The 20,533-nt window shown below is 35.5% G+C and overlaps 2 protein-coding genes across 4 annotated transcripts in view; one reads left to right on the forward strand and one right to left on the reverse strand.

The window, feature by feature from the left end:
• On the reverse strand, window positions 2,644–10,571 carry LOC105155511 (inactive poly [ADP-ribose] polymerase RCD1). Of its 3 annotated transcripts, none has more exons than XM_011071394.2 (8): window positions 10,416–10,552; window positions 9,632–9,741; window positions 5,804–7,020; window positions 5,128–5,369; window positions 4,490–4,563; window positions 3,579–3,713; window positions 3,397–3,492; window positions 2,644–2,932 (listed from the first exon to the last, which is right to left on the reverse strand). In XM_011071394.2, the coding sequence occupies exons 3-8, from the start codon at window positions 6,892–6,894 to the stop codon at window positions 2,888–2,890; spliced, it is 1,683 nt and encodes a 560-aa protein (XP_011069696.1). In that variant the 5' UTR covers window positions 6,895–7,020; window positions 9,632–9,741; window positions 10,416–10,552; the 3' UTR covers window positions 2,644–2,887. The 3 variants fall into 3 exon arrangements, with proteins under 3 accessions (XP_011069696.1, XP_011069697.1, XP_011069695.1); XM_011071395.2 differs by having other exon boundaries at window positions 9,619–9,741; XM_011071393.2 differs by lacking the exon at window positions 9,632–9,741 and having other exon boundaries at window positions 10,416–10,571.
• LOC105155513 (probable inactive shikimate kinase like 2, chloroplastic) overlaps window positions 11,707–20,533 on the forward strand; it is a 28,151-nt gene continuing 19,324 nt past the window's right edge. Inside the window, exon 1 of the mRNA XM_020699231.1 lies at window positions 11,707–11,813. The gene's annotated coding sequence lies outside the window, so the exon portion shown is untranslated. The remainder of the gene's footprint in view (window positions 11,814–20,533) is intronic.

Here is a 20,533-nt window from a genome sequence, read left to right on the forward strand (position 1 = left end):
TGGGAGACCTAGTGCTCAAATGAGCTAGTGCTCTCAAACTAGTCGGAAAGCTAGATCCCAACTTGTGCACACACTTACATAAGGCACCCCCTAGTTGGCGTACGCTTCTACATTTTCACCTCCTGGCTAACTCTGATAAACCGCCACCAGTTGATCCGCACACTTATGTAAGTCACCCCAAGTTGGAGCACGCTTCGATATAAGTCGCCCTTAGCTAGCTCGAGATCGCATAGAAAGATACAAGCAAAACGTGGTCAACTCCTACAACTGGGGAAAAAGAATAGAATTTAAGGTGGAGGACCTGGTACTCAGACGAGCTAGGGCTCTCAAACCAGTTGAAAAATTGGTTCCCAATTTGGAAGGGCCTTACAAAGTGACTCGGATGACCAAATTTAGCGCATACGAGTTGGAGGACACTGAAGGTAGGAGGCTTTCTCGACCATGGAATGCTTATAACCTCAAGAAATTTTATTCCTGAATCTCTACTCAATTTATGGTTTGCTATCCTTGAAATCAAGCATTATCTCACATGAATAAACAATTCTTGCTTCCCATCTTGTATTGTTCGCGAGCATTATACACTCATTTTTAACCCCAAATACGCTATTAACAATACAATTGATTAAAAATTTTCTAAAAGAAAGAGTACTACCAAAAAATTGCACTTTTTGAGTCTAAAGATTTTCTTTCAAAAGTTTGGATTTTAACATAATAAAAATATATAATGGAAGAATTGTTAACTGATTTTGTTCAAGTTTTAAAAATAGTTTTATTTGATTGTAAATGAACGCACAAAAATGAATTTGAGTAAGTCAAAATTGAAGTAAAGTTGAGTAGAAGACATAGATTTTCTTATGTATTTTAATAACAATTACTTAATAGTGTTGAAAGTAAGAGAATGTTTTGGTTTACTAAATTATTAAATTTACTCCAAATGTAGACTATAACATGAACTTAGCTACTAAGAGAGAAATAAACACCTAACATAAAGTGACCCCAAAAAAAGATAATAAACTTGGTAGCAAACGTATATAATATAAACAACTAACACAATCAAAAAATCTATTTACTTAAAACTTTTCATAGAAAAATCAAATTTAGAATTATATTTCTCTATCTATTATATGTAAATAAAACAATTAAATCTATATCTATCATATATCTATTCTATATCTATCTATATATCTATAAAAGTATGAATGCGTTTAGAAATTTCTTTAATTTTTTTATTCAACTAATTCAATCCTATAATATTATTTTGCTAAGGATAAAAATATAAAAATAATATTAACTTCTATTAGTTACTTTCAAATTACATTCATTTACTTGTATTAATTACTTTTATATTACATTTATTTATTCTTATTAATTACGTTTCATATTTACACTTATTAATTATTTTCACATTATACTTTGTATTATTATACTTATGTTATACTCATAATATTATTTTTTCACCCTTTAAGTTTGGGCTCATAATCATTTAAGTGTAGAGAAATATTGGTTATGAAGTAATTGAAAATTCTCGTTTGAAGTGCTCGTTCGGCCATATGATCAAACAAATCAAATATCTTTTCCAACGCAGACATGAATTTTCTTTTTGCGGTTCGGTTATTTTTCTATAATCACTTTTGGAATTATATTTCATCAGAAAACTACATGTACTAAAAGCTACAATTGCTAACTTCTGATCCCACTGTAATTACATCGAATTACTCGTTATGCCCATTAAGTAATTTCTTTTGATTTCTTAATTAACCTTACAGATGAGGTTAATTTTAAATTTAACTACAATCTACGTTTGCATAATAATGTAACCGTAAAATCAAGCAATAATAATTATTTTTAAAATCAATTCTCTCTCAATCAATTATGTAACCATACAGGACAAATTGGGTCCAAATGCCTTAGTATTTGGTATCCAACCCTCTACTGTTATGCTTTGGCTTTAGTTGAAAATCCCCGAGCAAGAGAAACTTTCATTAACCTCCTAAAGTGTGGTAGCTTGAGGAGTTTGATGTAGCCTATGCTCTTTCCTATTGAGTCAATCATTTTTCTAGAATCTGTCTCCTGCTGCTTGCTGTTTTTTGCTTGTTTCGGCTGTTGTATGAAATTACTTTTTGGATTTATGGTGTGAACTGTTGGTGTAAAATCAACACAATAATCATGTAGTCTTCTGCTATGCATGCCAAATTTTCAGCATTAGCAGTTGGATTGAGTGAGTATGAGATTGAATTGGACAAGATGGAGCTAGTTGCAGCTGCTGCTGGTGGGGACATTTAAAAGGGCATTAGAAGGCAGCCAGCTGCAGCTGCTTGTATCATATATCTCCAAATGGATCTTCCTTCATGACTCCAAGTACTGATCGGTACTTGTGACGATTTGTGCCTGGAAAAGTTTTAGAAAAGTATGTATTTTAATAATTAATTTAATTGATATTCTGATATATATGTATTATATATACATGTATCAAGTGCTGGTAAATATCAATGTAAAGTGTGTCAACCGATTGAACCGTTAGTTCTTGACAAATACTTGATATTTATCCCTTCACAAAATTATACAAATATTAAGGGGTAATATCAAATAAATTAATGTAGTAGGTTGCATGTCTCCTTCGACTAAGTGTGGCATATACCCTTTCACAAAATCAACGAGCATATGAAGTTCCATTTATATAAAGATGAAAACAGTTCCAGCAATTATAGTAGGCGCCACAAACCAAATTTCAACAGTTATATGGTGAAGGCCAAATAGCAAAGAGCACTGTGCGGTTTAGAGTTTAGAGCATACAATGAGCATAAGCATCTCAACAACCATATACACTACTATAACATTTTGCACATCACCGACATTTTATGAGGGCTCAACACTACCAGGTGCCTGTTCAAGTGCTTGCTGTTTTAACGTCAACGTCAGAGCAGGACGACATCTGCAGAAAGCCACATTAACTGATATGAAAAGAAGTAGATATAAGCTTGAAAGCACAAAACCCTTTAATAGTTGGAAAGCCTATAAAGTATAGATCACTTCGGAGCGAGATGTAATGTTAGATCCATATGCAAGAACCGGAACGAGATGCTCTGAGAAAATAACAATGACAAGGTTGGCACAAGGCTGTCATATACATGAACAGTTATGTGCATCCGCGGAAGGTACAAAGATAGATCATTCATGAGATCGCAGAAAAGATTGGCCAAGGAATAAAAGGCCAGCACCTCATTAAGAATACAAACTAGCAACTGCAAACATAGAGATTAAAGGAAGAAGCAGAATAACACACACATTTGACGACAAACTAGCAAGTGCAAACATAGAGATTAAAGCAAGAAGCAGAATAGTTCACATATTTTAAAGCACAATTCATTGAGCCAATTACAATAAAGGTTTACACACCTTGCATTGAAGACTTGTTATTGCTGACTTGAGCAAATTGTCACCAACAATCAGCCTCAATTTCTTCACAAATTCATCCCGACTCAACTTCTTGTTCTGCCAAACAGCAGGGAAAAACAGCTGTTGAAATTTACTACAAAATTAGAACAGTTGAAAAGAATTGAAGTGTCCAACACAAGTACCCTGAACAGAGCATAGTTGGTTTTCACGAGGTCCATGTTTTGAGAAGTGATATTGTTTGAAATGGCAGCAAATAGCATAGGAAATGGCATCCAAGGGCTCTTGGGAGTCCTTGCTTGAAAAGTTTTACCTAGTACCTGGTGACAATAACTTCACTAAGTATAGAGACTGGGTCATCTGAGAAAATGGAACTGAAACATCATTTAGCTCATAATTCAAAATCATGCAACATAAACAGCTGATCAAGTTATAGGTTGCTTAAAGTGGTTCTCGAAAGTACCAATAGCCATTGTGTCAGGACACTTTGAGAAGAATTAAAAGAGAAGCAAGTTATAATGTACATGTACTCACTAAAATCATAATAAGGTAAGTAGCTCATGCCACAAAAGGATATGTGACTGAGCAAATTTGCACTTTGTCAAAGCAAAAACTGGCCATATCTGGTAATAGTGTCTTCAGGAAAGAGGAATTTCCTCAGCTATACATTCAAAAGTACAACAATTAAACAATAAAAATTTTGAAGGGTTGCTCCTATGAGCTTTAGCTTTCTGCATATTGCTTCATAATGGGCTTAAGTATGAACCGCAATATTTTGCTCCATAAAAAGTGAATACTAGCAAACCCATGAATTATCTTTGAGCAACGGTCGAAGATTCTAACCTCTTATCAGATGGAAAGGAAAATGAGTACTACCACATCAAAAGCAAAGTCATAAGACTCGTAACACCTTTTTTCCCCTTTCCCATGAGACAGCTATATATTAAGTGTCCGATTAATAAAACACAAACATAACATATTAAGAAGGTAAACTCACATCAAGAAGAAAAAGAGGGGAAAACACACAAATAAAGTCTGAACTCCACATATATTAACCACATAACAAAATTACCAACTCTTGCGAACAAGACCATACCTGAGATTGAGGTCCTCCATAACAGGCACCGGTTCCAGGAATATCAACCTTGCACTCCTTTCCAAAAACAGTCCCTTATAAAGAATTATAGAATGAGATATAAGGCACTATACATTTTATGGAGAAGTGAACAGTTAATAGTAAAATGATAAAAATCTTCACAATCATTACTAGAACTTTGAGTGTAAATAAGATAAAAATCCAACTGACTTGCATTTGAAGTTAAGCCAATTTCTGGAAATAAGGTTGCTTCATATGGCAGGGAGCGTGAGGTGTGACAGAAAAGATTAGCAATTTTTACGAGACATTGCCTTGACAGTACAGTTTCTCTTTGAGTATATCTATCGAAAACCTTCATCCTCCTTAAGAACTACATGTGAAATTTTCTGGTAATAAATACGTCATTGATTTGAATCTGAAAACTCATGAGAGCAAGCAAATAACATAGTCCTAGGTAAGGATGTAAGGTGCTATGATATGAAACATTATAACTGCCACTGAAAGAAGATTTCAACATATACCACAAAAAGAGAATGTTAAATGCAAGGGCAAACTATCACCTCACTATAACTACCTTAAAAGAAGATTTCAGCACATACCATGATAAGAGAATGTTAAATGCAAGGGCAAACTATTACCTTCAACATGAGAAGTCATCTTGAAACTAACAACACACTCCGGGTAGATATGAGAATTCATATTCATGTTCCATACAACATAACGCTTTGGATTTTGAAGATTGTCAACACCGCTATCAAAGTCCTCGCTACTAGGATGGAACTGACTCGATCCCAAGGGAACTAGCTCCATGTTCCCCATTATAACACGACATAGTACCAAATGTCGTGTGTCATTTTCGTCAACATCAAAATAATTGATACTGAAAGAAACAAGAGATACCAAACAAGTTGTAATCCAGAATAAAAAATACATCACTAGCACGAAATTCCAGATGGAAACATTGCAATATAGCTACGAATGCTAAATAGCCCAATGGTGAACTGTCAATCAGAAGCAATTAAGCAACATCCTTTAGAGATCAAGCACACAGAATATGTAGAAATCTAGTGCACCAAAAATCGCAACTACAAAACCAAATGGATTTGTTGATCTACCCAACAAAACACTAGACGAGGGTAAGAGATGAAGAAAGAACAACCGTGCTACCTCATCAAGAAAACATCAAAGCTGCATTTACTCACGAGAATAACAGTATCAAACCTCGCACAATTAATGCAATCATCATTTGACACTAGAAGAGCATAAACAAAATTAAAGCCAATCTTATTGCAAAGAGAAGTAGAAAAACCAAACCTGATCGGAGTGCCATTTGCAGGAATTAGATGCATTCCAATACCATGCATGCGCTCAATTTTCAATGGCTCATAATACCCAACCCCATACTTTAATATGGTTTGAACTGCTCCTCCCACACAAGGAAGCCATGCATATTGGACATTTGCATCCCCACGGTACCTTTTAGTAATTTCAACCTGTTTTTCAAAAAGCTCCAATCGAGTTTTCATTGCAATGCTCGTACAACGATGTATGTCAACAATTTTTGCAACAGATGAGCTAATAACTCTAAAGAACATCTGCTCTACAGCATCAGAATCCAAAGAGTCATGCATATGATCGACAGCTAGTATCATGTTCCCCTTCACCTGTTTATTACCGTCATATTTCTCATCAACTTCCACATCTGATGATGCTTTAGCGCAACTGTTGATTTCATCCTCACAATCTTTTGCAGCATTGTCATGACTTCGTGCTTGCTCAACAATAGCATTGGACTCCCCACTAGATTCATCATATAATCCATGCAATTCAATCTCCAAATGCAAGTTGATATCATTGCACTCCTGAGACTCAGCTCCTTGATAGCAACAACCACGAGGTTCATCATCAGTAACAATTTCAGGGAAGAAACACTTCCCTGAGACATCAATCCAAGCAATAGGCTGATGCGAACCAGTATCCATGTCCAACTGCAACATATGCAAGAAATCCAACAAGATCTTACTTCCATTAACCTCCACCTCTAAGACAGGCTTCTTCACAAGGTCTTTGTTGATAAAAGTAACAATATCCTGGGAGAAATCATTCCATTCGTCATTGCAATAATACATCAACCGGCGCACAATCCCACTTTTCTTGAAGTTGGAATAATATTTAAGCATACGTTTCCCTGATGGAAAAGCACAACTGCAATGCTTGCTTTCAGATCCGCCCAGTTTCCTCCGCTTGGCAAGATTGAAGATGGCCGAACTGGGAGAGGATTGCAGAGGAACCAGGAATTGGGTGGCACCCCCTGAAGAGAGGGTGCACCGATCTGACCGCTTTCTCTTCAGATCAACGACAACATGTCGGCCACTATCCAATACCTTTTCTAACTTTGTGTTCATGTCTGCCTAATGGATCAATGCCTATCCACCAATTGGCAGCCAAAAGTTCAAAGACAAAAAGTCTTGTACGGGTTACTCTTGGTTTCGCCTCAAAAAAGCAAAGCCATCAGCACCACTGGGGAAAGCCTGAACATAAGAATACGGCTAAAAGATTAGGTAAAAACCTCTCTCATGATGTCACAAGAATAAATCCAACAACAACAGCTGCCACAGTCAAAACAATCAATTCAACCAGAAGCCACAATATTGCATAGAACAAAGCTCAAGAAAGCAGTTCCGATGCGGTGCAGACAAAATGCACTGGCGACTTTCTTTAACGCTCACACATTTTGAGGAGAAAAACCTGGCACTGAAGTGCTCCATTAGAGGAAAAGACATTCTAGGATTCTAGCTACACATTTTCTAGTCCATAGCCATGTAATGATACTAACTTGATTAACCAAACACACATTATAGCATCAAGCAAATCAATCAACACAATTTCAGCAACATGGGTAAGCATATATCCAATATTTTGTGTTCCCCCTTCCGCCTGCAATGTTGAAAGAGAAATCTTGTTGACTTGGAATACAAATAAATATAAGTGGAGGAGACAGGCATAAACGAGCAGAGATATAGCGCCAAAAGCGTTCCTGCTATAGGAAACTAACCTAGCAAAACCAACTCTTACCCATTCTAGCAAAACAAACTCTTAACCATTCTAGCAAAAGCAAGCGGCACCAAATTCCAAGATAAATATAGATAACAGCACCAACAAAACCAAAATGAGAGAAACAGATACACGAGCAAATACTCATTCAGCTTATGTTGAAATTGATCTGACATCAGATTGTCCATCAGCCGCACTCATTCCTCTCGTCAAAAATAGGCATTTCATGTAGTATAGAGCTTATCAAATGTTCGTAAGTAAAACTTGATATACTTTTTTCTCCAAATAGTAATTTCAATCTAGTGGAGGTGCAGACAGTAATACAGTCTGTAAAAATCCTCATGAAAGAGAGGAATCTATAGTGCAAAAACAAAGAAGAAATATAATATTACCATAAAGCATAACTAAAGAGGGGGAGCTCATCAAATAACTTGTTATTTATTCAATTCCTTAAGAATTTCAAAAGCAAAAATCTTTGTCCAAAATAATAGGAAATAGATACAACCATAGCTGTTTAAAAGCGCACGGCGTCTCGCCGCGTAAAGGTGTCTTGGAGCCATGACGGAGAACGGGTTTTTAAAGCTCGGTGCATATTTTCATAAATAAATTATATATTCATACATTAATATCTTTTAACATCAGTATGACACAAGTAATTAAATATAAATACTAGAATTATATTAATCATTATACCATAAAAAAATATATTGAAAACAACTAATGAGGGATTTTCTCTTTCTTTTTCTATTTTTGTTTATATATTGTTCTGTTACTTTGTTTAAAAAAAGTAAGTTAAAAAGGTTTAGAAAACCCTACATTTTTCTGCTAATGTCTTTTAAATGAACATTCCTTTTTTCTGTTCTTTTCTCCTTTTTTTTTCTTTTCTCCTTTCAAATGGAAAAAAGAAAGAAAGAAAAGAGAGAAGAGCTCTTTGAAACCCTAGTTCTGCTCCTGCGCCGCCGATGTCCTTACATCAGATTCACCACCGCAACCCTACATGTACCCAGTAGCCGGCTTGTAGTAATACAAATTCTGATGTACAATGAAACATGCGTGTACATAGAATAAAACAAACTCAAGCGATGACAGAAGGAATATAAGATTAGATATTCACCAAAAAAAGAAAGATTAGATACGCAGAAGCACAATTTTCATAGAAGACAAAGAGAGAATATGATAATATAAGCAACAAGTAAGCATATTTTCATCTGCATGCCAAATATTCATCACCATTATTTACTGCAAATAATATCCTTCTTTTTAGCTTTTCTTGGTATATAATAACCTATGGTATGGGCTTAACTCCGCCACCCTGAGAACATTAATGAGCCAGCAGATGATGAACATAAATAGACATATTACCAAGAATTTCATAATCATTTTTCATTGCTATCTGCTACTCCAATCATAAGCAGGAGAACATACTTCATAAGAGGCTATATACAGACCCAATGGGGATCAGAAGAAAGAATAATGCATTTTCATTGTTCACATTAATTCCCATGTAAGGCAAGGAATCATCAGTTGTATCTCCCATCTTCCACACGTCACATGGTGGTTGTTCACAAATTAAATCAGAACTATGGTCCCAAGAAAAATGATAAGCTAGTAAATGCCACACCAAAACCCACTTGAAAGAATGCTGATTTAATTTTTAATTCGTTCAATTAGCCTGTAACATAATGCTATTATACTTCTATTCATTGGATTTTACCACCAATCAGAACTCTCGACAGAGATTTTTTGTTTGGCAAATCCTAACAACTAAACAAACACCAAACTCAAATCCCACAGCAATGCATCAAGAGGCACCTACAGTAAATGACAAGGTGGATTTATAAATTATGACAAACAAGGTGGATTGGTTTTTCAGAGCTCCGGGCATTCAACCAAGTCATGCTTGCTAAACAGTCTCTTAACCCTCCGTCTCCCTTCACCCCCCCCCCCCCCCCCCCCCCCCCTCTCTCTCTCTCTCTCTCTCTCCACCCGTCTATCCCCTTCTGTCTTTCTGCATGCATTCTCCCATCAAAAGAAAAATAAAAATAGTCAATAACAACATAGTAGAGGCAGCTAACCACTGTCAGAGACCTGATCTTTCAGGGTACTGTAATCACATGGCCTCGATAGTCATCAACTCTGCAAGGTTCCATACCTCCCCGCATAAATAGCATAAAGTAAATATGATTGTCCGTAAGCCACTGTAAACACACTTTATTTAAATTGCAAATTTCCACTCCCCAATAAAAGATGTGAGAGGTAAGAAAGTACGACTGCTCGCGCAAGCAAAATAATTTCTACAGAATTTAAATATAATTGTGGACATATGCAGAATATTTCCAATCTTAATCAACTCAACCGTAACTCTAGTAAAGGAAATTTGGCAAAAGCTCCTGTATTTTTAAAGTGAAAACGAGCACCTCTAAATCCCAAGTAATTAACCAAAACTCCAGTTAAGAAAATCTAACTAAAAGGCCAAAACTTTAAAGTAACAAATGCAATAAAATCACCCCCAACTTCAAAGAAAAATCCAAATAAATAGGATAAGAATCGAGCAAAAGCACAAATATTACCCCGTATCACTAACAAACACATAATTTTCTCCAAAAATATAAAAATTAGCAGGAATTTGACTGATTGACTTTCACATGCCTTCTCCGAAAGTGCTATCAGTTTCCTCCGTTTTGATCAAAATTATCACTCCTCATGCTACAAAATTCACGATTCAAACAAAAAATCCACAAGCAGTCACATGGAACCACAGATCCACAAAAGTCCACATCCATCAAAAAGTTTCAAGCTGCATAACACCATGAAAATCAAACAAACAATTACAGAAATATAAACAAATTAAGAAGCTAAAAACGATACTTACATAGGTACACACAGAGAGAAGTCGTCGAATTAATTTCTTTTCCTTTTTTCGTGCCCCTTCTTCTCTGCTGCTCTGGTTTTTCAAACCCTAGATAAAAATAAAATAAAAAATAAAAAGTCGAATCAGGCATAACATAATGGAGTAGCGAAAACGGAACCGCCGCCTTTCATTTCTGTTAGACAAATATGCTTTTACGAGTCTGACCCTCCGATTACAGATATGCTTCCGGTTGTTCTGTAAAAATAAGGGTGTTTTTGTCTATTCCATCATTAAGTTCTAGTAAAAATGAAATTTTGCTGGTAAGTTGTGAATTTGAGGAGCCCAGTTTTAACCTTCCTTTTCTTTTTCTTTTTTTTTTTTACTTTCTTTTATATTGTTGGCAAGTATGTTTCAGTTTTGTTTTATTTTAGAGATAGTTACATTACCCTGTAATAAGATTTGATGTAACTATACATAATTTTTTTATAATTTGAAAAATTATATGTATCACCTCTGAAATTTACTTCCATCCAACAATAAGTCCCTTCGTTATCCAAAATTCAAAAAAATTTGATGATATTAACCAAACAATATCTGAAAAAAATCTGTTTTTACCCTCGATGACTTATTATTGACTTATAGTAGATCAATAAATATTCTGTGACCAAATTACCCGTATACGGCTTCACGTGTTACTGTATGTGAGGAGATATATCTTCACTATTGTAAGGGTAGTTTAGTCGGAAAAATCTTATTTGACCTGCAATGCAATAAGTCAATTTTAATCAATCAAGGATAAATATCAATTTTTATATAATTTTTTTTTGTTAATATTAGCAAATTCAGTGAATTTTGACTAATATGGGGACTTATTTGTTAGATGGAAGCAAACCTCAAAGTGCTAGATGTAATTTTTAAAACTACATGGGGTCTACGTATAATTATACCAAACCTCAGAAGATGAAAATGTAATTATCCCTTTATTTTACTAGCAGTACACGACATATTTGATGTGTGTCCAAAAACATTTAAAATCACAAATAATTAATTTTCTTATTTCTGGGTTGGTTATCGGTCATGAGATAGCAACTACAAAATATATAATGTGCCAAAATTTGATGTTTGTGCAAGTTTGAGGAATCTTTTCGTAAATTCATTAAAAAATATTGTAATTACTATTATGATCAAGTTTTATTGAATGGATGTAATAAATTAAAAGATGAATCTTACATTTAAAAGTTGGTACGACAACATGACCTTATTTTATAATAGTATAGATGTATGTAGATCACACGCTCGTTCCCAACCATAACTCGGATTTTCAGCAAACGACGGAGAGGTGGGCGTACGTTAAGAGAGACACGAATATGCAGCGAGGAGCCCCCACAAACTCCAATTATCACTCGTATCAAGATCCAGGTAAACACTATCATCTCTCATGTCATCTTCCCCAATGGCAGCCCTTGAACTAGAACATGAAACCCACACCAATTTAAGTCTATATTTCCTGGACTTTGATTTTCCTCAACCCTAGCTAAGATCAATAAGCATTTCCAGTACGCACATGGAGTCTATTCCAATACCCGATTGCAATCATATATGAGCATTAAAAACCGTACCCCGCATCAGGTTGAAAACTGCCTGTAGCACTAACTGCATTGAATAAGTGTGGATGGTTTAGAGTTGAGGAGTTGACCCATTAGAAAGAAGCCTTGATGCTCAGTTTCACCATGCCAGACCCCCATAGGAACGATGATTCCATTCTCCTCATCCTTAGACAAATTAAATGCCTTTCCTATTCAATGAATGTCCTGATCCATCTTTCCCAGGAAAATTGAGGGGCAAGGAACACCACCTGACTACTACCAATCATCGCTCAACCTGTTCACAGAAAGCAAAATAGCAGCAAGCGTTAGAAAACAAGAAACAAGAAGCTCAAAAAGAGGGAAAGGAAGCTCAATAAGGGAAAAAAATAGTAAGGCAATATTGCAACTTTCATCCTGAATCTATAAAGGGTTGGCAATTTTGGTCCTCTATCTTTCGAGGTGGTAATTTTGGTCCTATATCTTTCAAATTTTGCAATTTTGGTCCTTCAACCCATTTTATGACCATTCTTTCCTTCTAGTGAAAATAAACCATAGTCCACTACATGTTCTAAGATAGGCCCAACATACTTCCAACATAAATTAAGCCTTCATAAATTTATACCTTTTTTCGACCGCCTTGTTCCCAATTATTCCAAATCCTGGGTTTTACGGACTTTCTCCAACCCACTACTACAACATATGGTTCGCAGGTACTTGGCTCATTCAGCAACAAATAGCGCAGTCCTATTTCATTTCCTACCTTAGGACTAGAAGACACTCCAATATAGGAACTTAATAGAATATTGGACAACAAATTGAACAGAAGCCTTACTCTTATTGAAAAAATATATGAAATATTAGATAGATATTATTTCCTCCATTGGAGGAGACAACTATTTACTTTTCATATGATAGAGGACTTGACTCGTTGTGGAAACCCCCATAAAATTGATAATTAAAACTACAAAGACTTGAAAGCTTACACTATCATGCTTTGAAGAGTTGGAGAAATTTTCTGATGATCCCTATCTGCTTTATTGCTTCCTTATTTATAAGTGTCTGGGGACTTCAAACCCGAGCTTCAAACTTGTTTTCTGATGATGTCACTGTGTTCATCATCATTTTGTCTTTTTTGGATGACGTGATTGTGTTTGTCATTTCTGCATTCTTTCCAGTTGGTGGTCATGATGGCTTGTCGGCCATGTGATTGCTAGTTGGTTCTCCTGCATTTTTAACTGTTGGCCTTTGTTGTTTTCTACCTGCATTTTTAACTGTTGGCCTTTGTTGTTTTCTACCTACAGTTTTATTCTTGAATTTTTACATTCTTCAACTTTTGCTTCATTTTGTGAAATTCTTCTTTTTACCCTTGCCCTGATTTGGTTCGAGTTTCTTTTGGGTGACCTGAATTTTTGTCCCGAACAAGGGTCTTTCTTGTTTCTCGCAGCAAGGGCGTACATAGTTATGCCATTGCCCAATATGCATCATATTGCACGTTTTCATCCTTGTTGCTTATTTTCCCAAATCAGCATCCTTTTTTTCAAATAAACTTTCTGCGATCTCAGTACTTTTTCCTGTCATGGAGTTTAACATGAATGATCCATTCACTTTGTTTGAAAAAATTTGGATTGGATACTTGACTTTGTCCATCTCAGTAAGACAAACCCATAATCCCAAACTCTTCTAGTGGAGACATCATCTTCACTAATAGTTGATACTAGGGGAGTTTCTTCTGAGGCAGCTTTAATTTTGTTAAAAGCTACCATGTCTGATCTTTGCAGCTTGATGAAATGGAAAGCTGGATGAGACCTCTTTCATACTGTTTTTGGAGCTGCTGATATGAATTTTAACTTCATAAGATCTCCTCTTTTCAAGTGGGGGGTTGTTTTGCCAAGAGTCATAAACGCCCCACTAATCCATTTCGGAAGCTTTGAAATTTTTGAAAAACTTGGTAACATAGTATAAACTGAACTCAGGGCTCCAAAATTATACCATTCTCGAACATCTTCTGGTTTGGAACCTTCTAACATCCAAACTCTGTTGTATTTTCTTGATATTTCAATTATGGTTTTGCTTGAATTTACTCCTTTACGAGAAATTAATTTTTCCCATATTCGCTAGTATACCTTCCAAGCAAAAGAGGATGAAGATATTAACTCATTAGTACTGGCCCTTGAGGTGTCTATCATCGGCCTAAGGCTAATCTCTCCCTCTTTTTACCCCAGAAGTGTTGAGCTGACTTGATTCATCAAGAGTTTGCACTTCTTGTGATTCAATTGTTGCCGTTTCACCAAAGTTTAGCGATGGCTTGTGCAATCAGTACTTGAATTTGACGCTATAAGTTTAGAGCTCTATACTCTAAGGGTATATTTAGGGTCATGCTCCCTCAACTCGTGAATCATCCTCGAGGGTGATGCCTTCTAAATTGGTTCTCATAAATCGTTCCATAGCCAGGTGGATGGTAATAAGGAACTCCTTAATTATTGCCTGGACAGTATCTAGACCAGTTTTTTGAATTTGTCTAGCAACTTAGGCATTTATCACTAGCTGTCCGAACTTCTTGTCAAGTTCCTCAAGTTTTTCTCTGAGGTTCTTGGGCCTCAACATGATGGAGTTTGCTTCAAATGTCTCCATCTCTAGTTAGGAAATTTGCAAGAACATTCTCATGAGAATTTATAACGACAATATTATAACAATAATATTGGCATTCAACTGGGTATCTGATAATGCGAACCTTCTCAGTTTTAGATTCTAATTTATTCTTTAAGAAAGCCTTAACTTAGTATTATCAACTTTTAACGTGAATTCTTTAGCAAGTTAAAATAAAGGTCATTTTTTAAAAACCTTCCAAACTGCAAAGAACTCCTTCTCATTAATGTGCCAGACTTCTACAAGGTTATTCCCTGTAATAGTCATTTTCGTGAGCACTGTTGCTCATCTATAGTCATTGACGTCCGTATAAACCATCAATTCGTTCTTGTCTTATGGTATGGCAAGCTTTGACAGGTTACTACAAACCTGTTTCAGCTCACGAACCCTTTGAGTATGGATTTCTTCCCATTTCCACTTTGAGCTTTCTGTTTTCCTTCAAGAGTGGTCGGAAATCCTTTATGTATCTTGTAAGATCCTTAATAAAGATATCTGCAAAATTAACAACTCTCAAGAAGCTCTACAAAAGATTTTTATCTTTGAGTACATTTGAAAAATTGCGGATTTTTTTCCATAATGTAATCCTGTAACTCAATACCTGTTTCGTTAATAAGAATTCCTAAAATTCAATTTTATTGACATCTATAGTAGCTTTCTTCTAAAAAAACACTAAACCTTCTCTATGGCGTACATTGAAAAATATCTCAAGATGGTTAATATGATCTTTCATATTTTTAGATGTAATCAATATGTCGTTAATGTAGACGAATATGAAATCAAAATAATCTTTCAAAAGATTATCCATTTTCCTTTAGAATATCTGGGGTGCATTAGCTAAACCTATTGGAAGCACAATCCGGATATATTGTCCTTATGGTGTGGAGAATACCGTAAATTTCTTTGATTCACTCTCCATCTTAATCTGATAAAACCCAGATTTGCAATCAGATTTGGAAAACACTTTTGCACCTTTAATGCATTCAATCAAGTGCTCTCTACTCGGAATATAATAACCATCAAATTCTAATATTTTATTAATGCCTTGATAGTTAATTACCAACCTGGGTTTAGCCTTTTTATCTTACCATGGTTTCTTACTAGAAAACCAGTATGCTCTTTAGTAATCATCTGCATATCCTTGTTATCCTCTATGTTAATCTGAATAGGCTTGTATTGAACATACTCATATTTGCATTCCTCCTTGACCTTTAGAGTAGCTTCAATTTTGTTCCTATCCTACCATGGTAGAGGGTTTTCACTGAAGTTCCTTTGGATAAATCTATTGACGTTCTCAAGAGAGAGCTTGCTTTCTTCACTAGTATCTAGCGACTTTATCTCCTGCAATGTTTTCTTTAGGTTCTTAATCTCTTCCTCAGTTTCCTCGTAGAAGCTATCGCTATCAATGAGTCTCTATTACTTGAACGATAGAAAAACTTTACCCAATTTTTTCTTAAGCTACATTTTCTTAAGCATCCAAATCACCACACTTGCTGCGCAAATTTATAGGCATTATCCTTTTAAATACCTTTTCTCTATGCAAAACCTGTATGACACTACCACAGTTAGTAGTAAAGATTAACATATTTCTCTGATTATCCTGCATATATCTTGCAAATGTTTGAATGAAATTATTACCTAGCAAGATATCAGCACCTGTATCATTAAAGTATATAGGAGGCGTTTTCACCCTGTACTAAGGTGTCCCAAATGTTGGTGCAATCATGATTTTGGCCTCTCTTATACCCTTGTTGAGTATTAGGATTTTCTATGAAAAATACCTGCAATAACGGATAAGGTTTTCATAGCTTCCATAGGAAAACTCTTGGCTTTGTTGTGAAAATCCCTAATTCTGAATCAATATAGCTACAAAATGTTATGTCTTATATTAATCATACAACATACTAATAGATATGCATATAGAGAAGGGACTGATCATTCAATTTTTATGGTAACACCATCCAGACTGAATTTCATTCTGTTACCTTTTCTTTCCCATGGTTTATAATCTTCAAGAAAATTTAACCCCAAAGTCATATTCGTGCTCTCTCTTCATGCAACCCCTGCAATCATGGTGGGTGTCGAGATCACCAAAAATAATTCCTACTACACTTCGATCCACAGAGATTGGTTTTACGTTGATTTCTTTCAGAAAAAGAGAATAATGGGGGAAGATTGATGATAAAAACAAGTAATCGAAAACTAAATAAACAATTAAAATTACCTAATGAAGATACGAGAGAGAGATTTTCCAGTTAAGGCTAGGATCATGCTTGATTCTTGTGAGTTGATCATTGATGCAAGAATAACACATGTATAAATAAATAAATCAGTTATGGTTGTTGGTACGACCTAACAACCTCACATTTCCTTACCTTTTCGTCAGCCAAGGTACGACCGTTGACTAGATCCCTAATTAACAGACAACCCTGGGAACTTCCACAAGATTTAATCTATTAACAGTATTAAGAATTAGAAAGGCCTGATTCTAATTAACAAACTCCTACAAGGACAATTCGTTTAAACTAGATTATGCATTCCCCATAACACAACTAATTACTATGACATAATTAATCATGCTACGTTGCTTCTAAGCATTAAACTAAATAAACAATTACACAGATTTATAAAGTTCAATTAGCAAAGCAAACCTTCTTGATAATGAACAACCGACCGAATCATTCATAAATCAGATGTTTGTAATAAAAGCACAGAGAATAACATGAATATTCATTTAACAAGTATAAAAAGAGCGGATTAGATCTCACAACATAATGCAAATCAAGCAATCACCATACCTTAACCAGAAAATAAGAAATTTAGCCGGACATGTTAATGGAAGAACACACTAAAAAGTGGAATTTCATTAATTCCGGTTACAAAATAAAAATAAAGAGAAAGAATGAACAAAGAATTCTATAGAGTTCCAATCAATAACTGACTCCCTTCAAATGAAGAGACTCTCCCTATTTATAATAAAAGTCTCCTACGAATCTAGACGTAGGGGGGAGAATAAATACGTGATTAACTCTAAAAAGGTAAATAAATCACAAGAGATAAGTTTTAAAAAATCCTTTCTAAACCTAAACACTTCATTCCTTTATCTTTTGCGGAAATTACTCGTTTTCCTCCTTGCCCGAGTCGACCACTCCACTAAGCATGGGCACGCTTAGTCAGTTTTGCAGAAATTTTCATGTAATCTCCTTTTTCCTTTTTTGATGCCTTCAATTTTGATTTTAGCTTGATTTTTGCCATCTTTGCCTCATATCTTCCTTTTTTGCTGAATATTCAATAAAATCACATAATTAGGGATGTTTTGGCTTAAAAAGGAAGATTAAATCGCTATAAAATCATGACAATTGTAGAGTTATAAAATACCCCCACACTTTGCTATTTGCTTGTCCTCAAGCAAAATCAAGATTCATTCAAAAATTCCTTCCAAATTTTGAACTACTCAAGGCAATTTATAATCATGTACAAAGTAAATGACATACTTTATGAAGGAGATAATTCAACATGTATCAAACAAGTTTCCACATGATAGCCATTATCAAAATCAATCACATAAAACTAGTGGACTATTTTCTCTCCGCTTTCCATTCTCTCAAGTGTATATATAGCTCAAGTGTATCTCTCGACACTTACTACGACAATGCTTCACCATAGGCTTGCCTATACACTACATCTCCAACACTTTTGAAATATGCACATATATGGATCAATAGGTCTTTAATTTTGGTTGTAATGGAGCTTTACTTTGGGGTAGGATAAAAGGACAATGAGGTTAAATTCCAAGAAACTAATTAGAGCACCAAAAATTTGAGTGAACAATAATGCGAAGCTCTCAAAGTTTACTCATCTACCTTCAAGATTTTTTTTCGACAATATCTTGAACTATGCCTTTCTTCTTTCTTTTGGAGAGTTCATACTTTTTTTTTTCTTCTCTTTTTTTTTTGGTGGCAAGAAAATTGCTTTTCTTTTTTTTTTCTTTTCTTTTTATCCTTTCCATTTTTTTTGTGATAGGCATAGAACAAGAAAATTGATGTCGGCTTCCACAAAGTAAAGAGGACCACAATTTGGAACCCCTACACTCATTTTGAGATACATCTTTTAAGCATGTAAATCACAAAGGTTTTGAAAATCCCCCATTTTGAGAACTTGTTCTTTTGAACATAAACCCATTTCCCTTGATGCTCTAATAGTTCTTGGAGGGATCAAAATCAAGGTTTTAAACAAATGACGGGATAGGTTCGTATATGACGGGTTACTCAACAAAATAGGTCAAAAGGCTCAAAGGGATTCTCTAAAGTTAAAATGTGTTGGGTGGTTAAAGAAGGCCAAAAGTGGTTTCTAATGCCTTTATCATATCCAGATAAATGCACATTTGTGTGGCCTCGATGTGGTTCAAGGCCAGATAAATGCACATTTGTGTGGCCTCGATGTGGTTCAAGGCAAGTTCTAGGAAGACAAAGCCATAGAAGCGTTATTCTCTTAAGAAAGAATGAAGATTTTTTTATAGACATATCAAGCTCAAAATCTCACGAGATATGTTTTAGTCCACTAATCCTACATCAGAAGATTTTAACTCAAGTCATTTTGGTAAAAACAAGCTTTCAACTAGTGAATTATCCTCAAACATATAACATGTATTCTTTTTGCACATAACATCATCAAGCCAAGATTAGTCCAAAAATTGAAAGGAATTTATCATGCCAAAATTTTTCAAAACCAAGCAAAAAAATTTCCACAAGACTCAATCTTCAAAAGTTTTGATCAAGCTAATCAAGAAAATCAAGCACAAAAAATATCTTTTCAAGCAGTTTCAACAATCACCAAGAGCAACAACCATTTTCAACATGCAACCAACAACACCCAATTCAAGAAGCATGCTCAACAATAATACCCCCACACTTAAAATCCACATTGCCCTCAATGTGGACTATGACATGCATTTCAAGGAAAAATTAAAAGGAGAGAGTTTAAGGAAGCGTTCCTGAGTGCATGTCGCGAAAAGGTCATGGTGTGGGTGGTTGCCTTGGTGTCAGCCCGAAGTGTTCAAATAAGCCCATCAAATTGGCTTCTATGCGAGCGATTTTTCGAGCTATGTCGTCCAATGTTGTTTGTTGTGGATTCGGTGGCGGCGGTTGTGGTCTAGCTGTGCTCATATCCTCTCCTTGCTCCGTTGCTTCTTTGTTGGCTTCGCCTTCCTCATCATTTTCTTCATCCTCATCCTCATCCTCATCACTTCCTTCATTCTCATCCGCATCGTCTCCATCATCGCTCTCTTCATTCTCGGTGTTTACGTCCTCGTTTGGTGCATTGTTGTGAAGTAGTCTTGAAGTGGAGGGCGTATCTCCGATGGGCGACCGTCCTGCATCCACAAACTCAAAAAGACTACCATTTCTAGTGACAAGGCCCATTCGTGTTAAGTTGGCCATGTCCAATGGTTCCGATTCACAAGCGATGTGAAGGTTATGGAACGAAGGGCAAAAAACACCAAGATTGATCGCAATCAAAGTAATGTATGAACCAAGAATTAAAGCACGATTTCGGTTAATGGAGGATTGAAATTGCGTAGCCAACCAAAATCCAAGATTTACTTTGATTCCATGTAACATACACTACAAGAAAAACAATTCAACTTTAGAACAAATTCCAGACGTATCTCTACAACCGGAAAAATTGAAAGCTAGGAAACGAAGAACAAGCTTGAGCACGGGGCTTTTCAAGTAATGCCTTTTCGATCTACTAGGGTGATAGACAAGGGGATCAGTAGACAGTTTACGGCATTCGTTGATAGGATTAAAATCTTCACGATAATCACATAAAGAATTAACGTATTCGTGAGTGCGTGCATTTTCAGTGGTAGTGAAACCCAATGCAATATTGAACTTAGCCAAAGTCATGGAA

Source organism: Sesamum indicum, linkage group LG2, assembly GCF_000512975.1.
Source record: "Sesamum indicum cultivar Zhongzhi No. 13 linkage group LG2, S_indicum_v1.0, whole genome shotgun sequence".
In the NCBI taxonomy this organism is placed as follows: Eukaryota; Viridiplantae; Streptophyta; class Magnoliopsida; order Lamiales; family Pedaliaceae; genus Sesamum; species Sesamum indicum.

What these genes read in the sequence shown, in the direction of transcription:
- LOC105155511 (XM_011071393.2), bottom strand. Translation starts at nt 6,894, where the DNA reads ATGAACACAAAGTTAGAAAAGGTATTGGATAGTGGCCGACATGTTGTC. An exon ending in ATGGAGGACCTCAATCTCAG is followed by an intron (nt 3,714 to 4,489) that starts GTATGGTCTTGT and finishes TATTGTCACCAG; the next exon opens with GTACTAGGTAAAACTTTTCA. An exon ending in CCAACTATGCTCTGTTCAGG is followed by an intron (nt 3,493 to 3,578) that starts GTACTTGTGTTG and finishes GCTGTTTGGCAG; the next exon opens with AACAAGAAGTTGAGTCGGGA.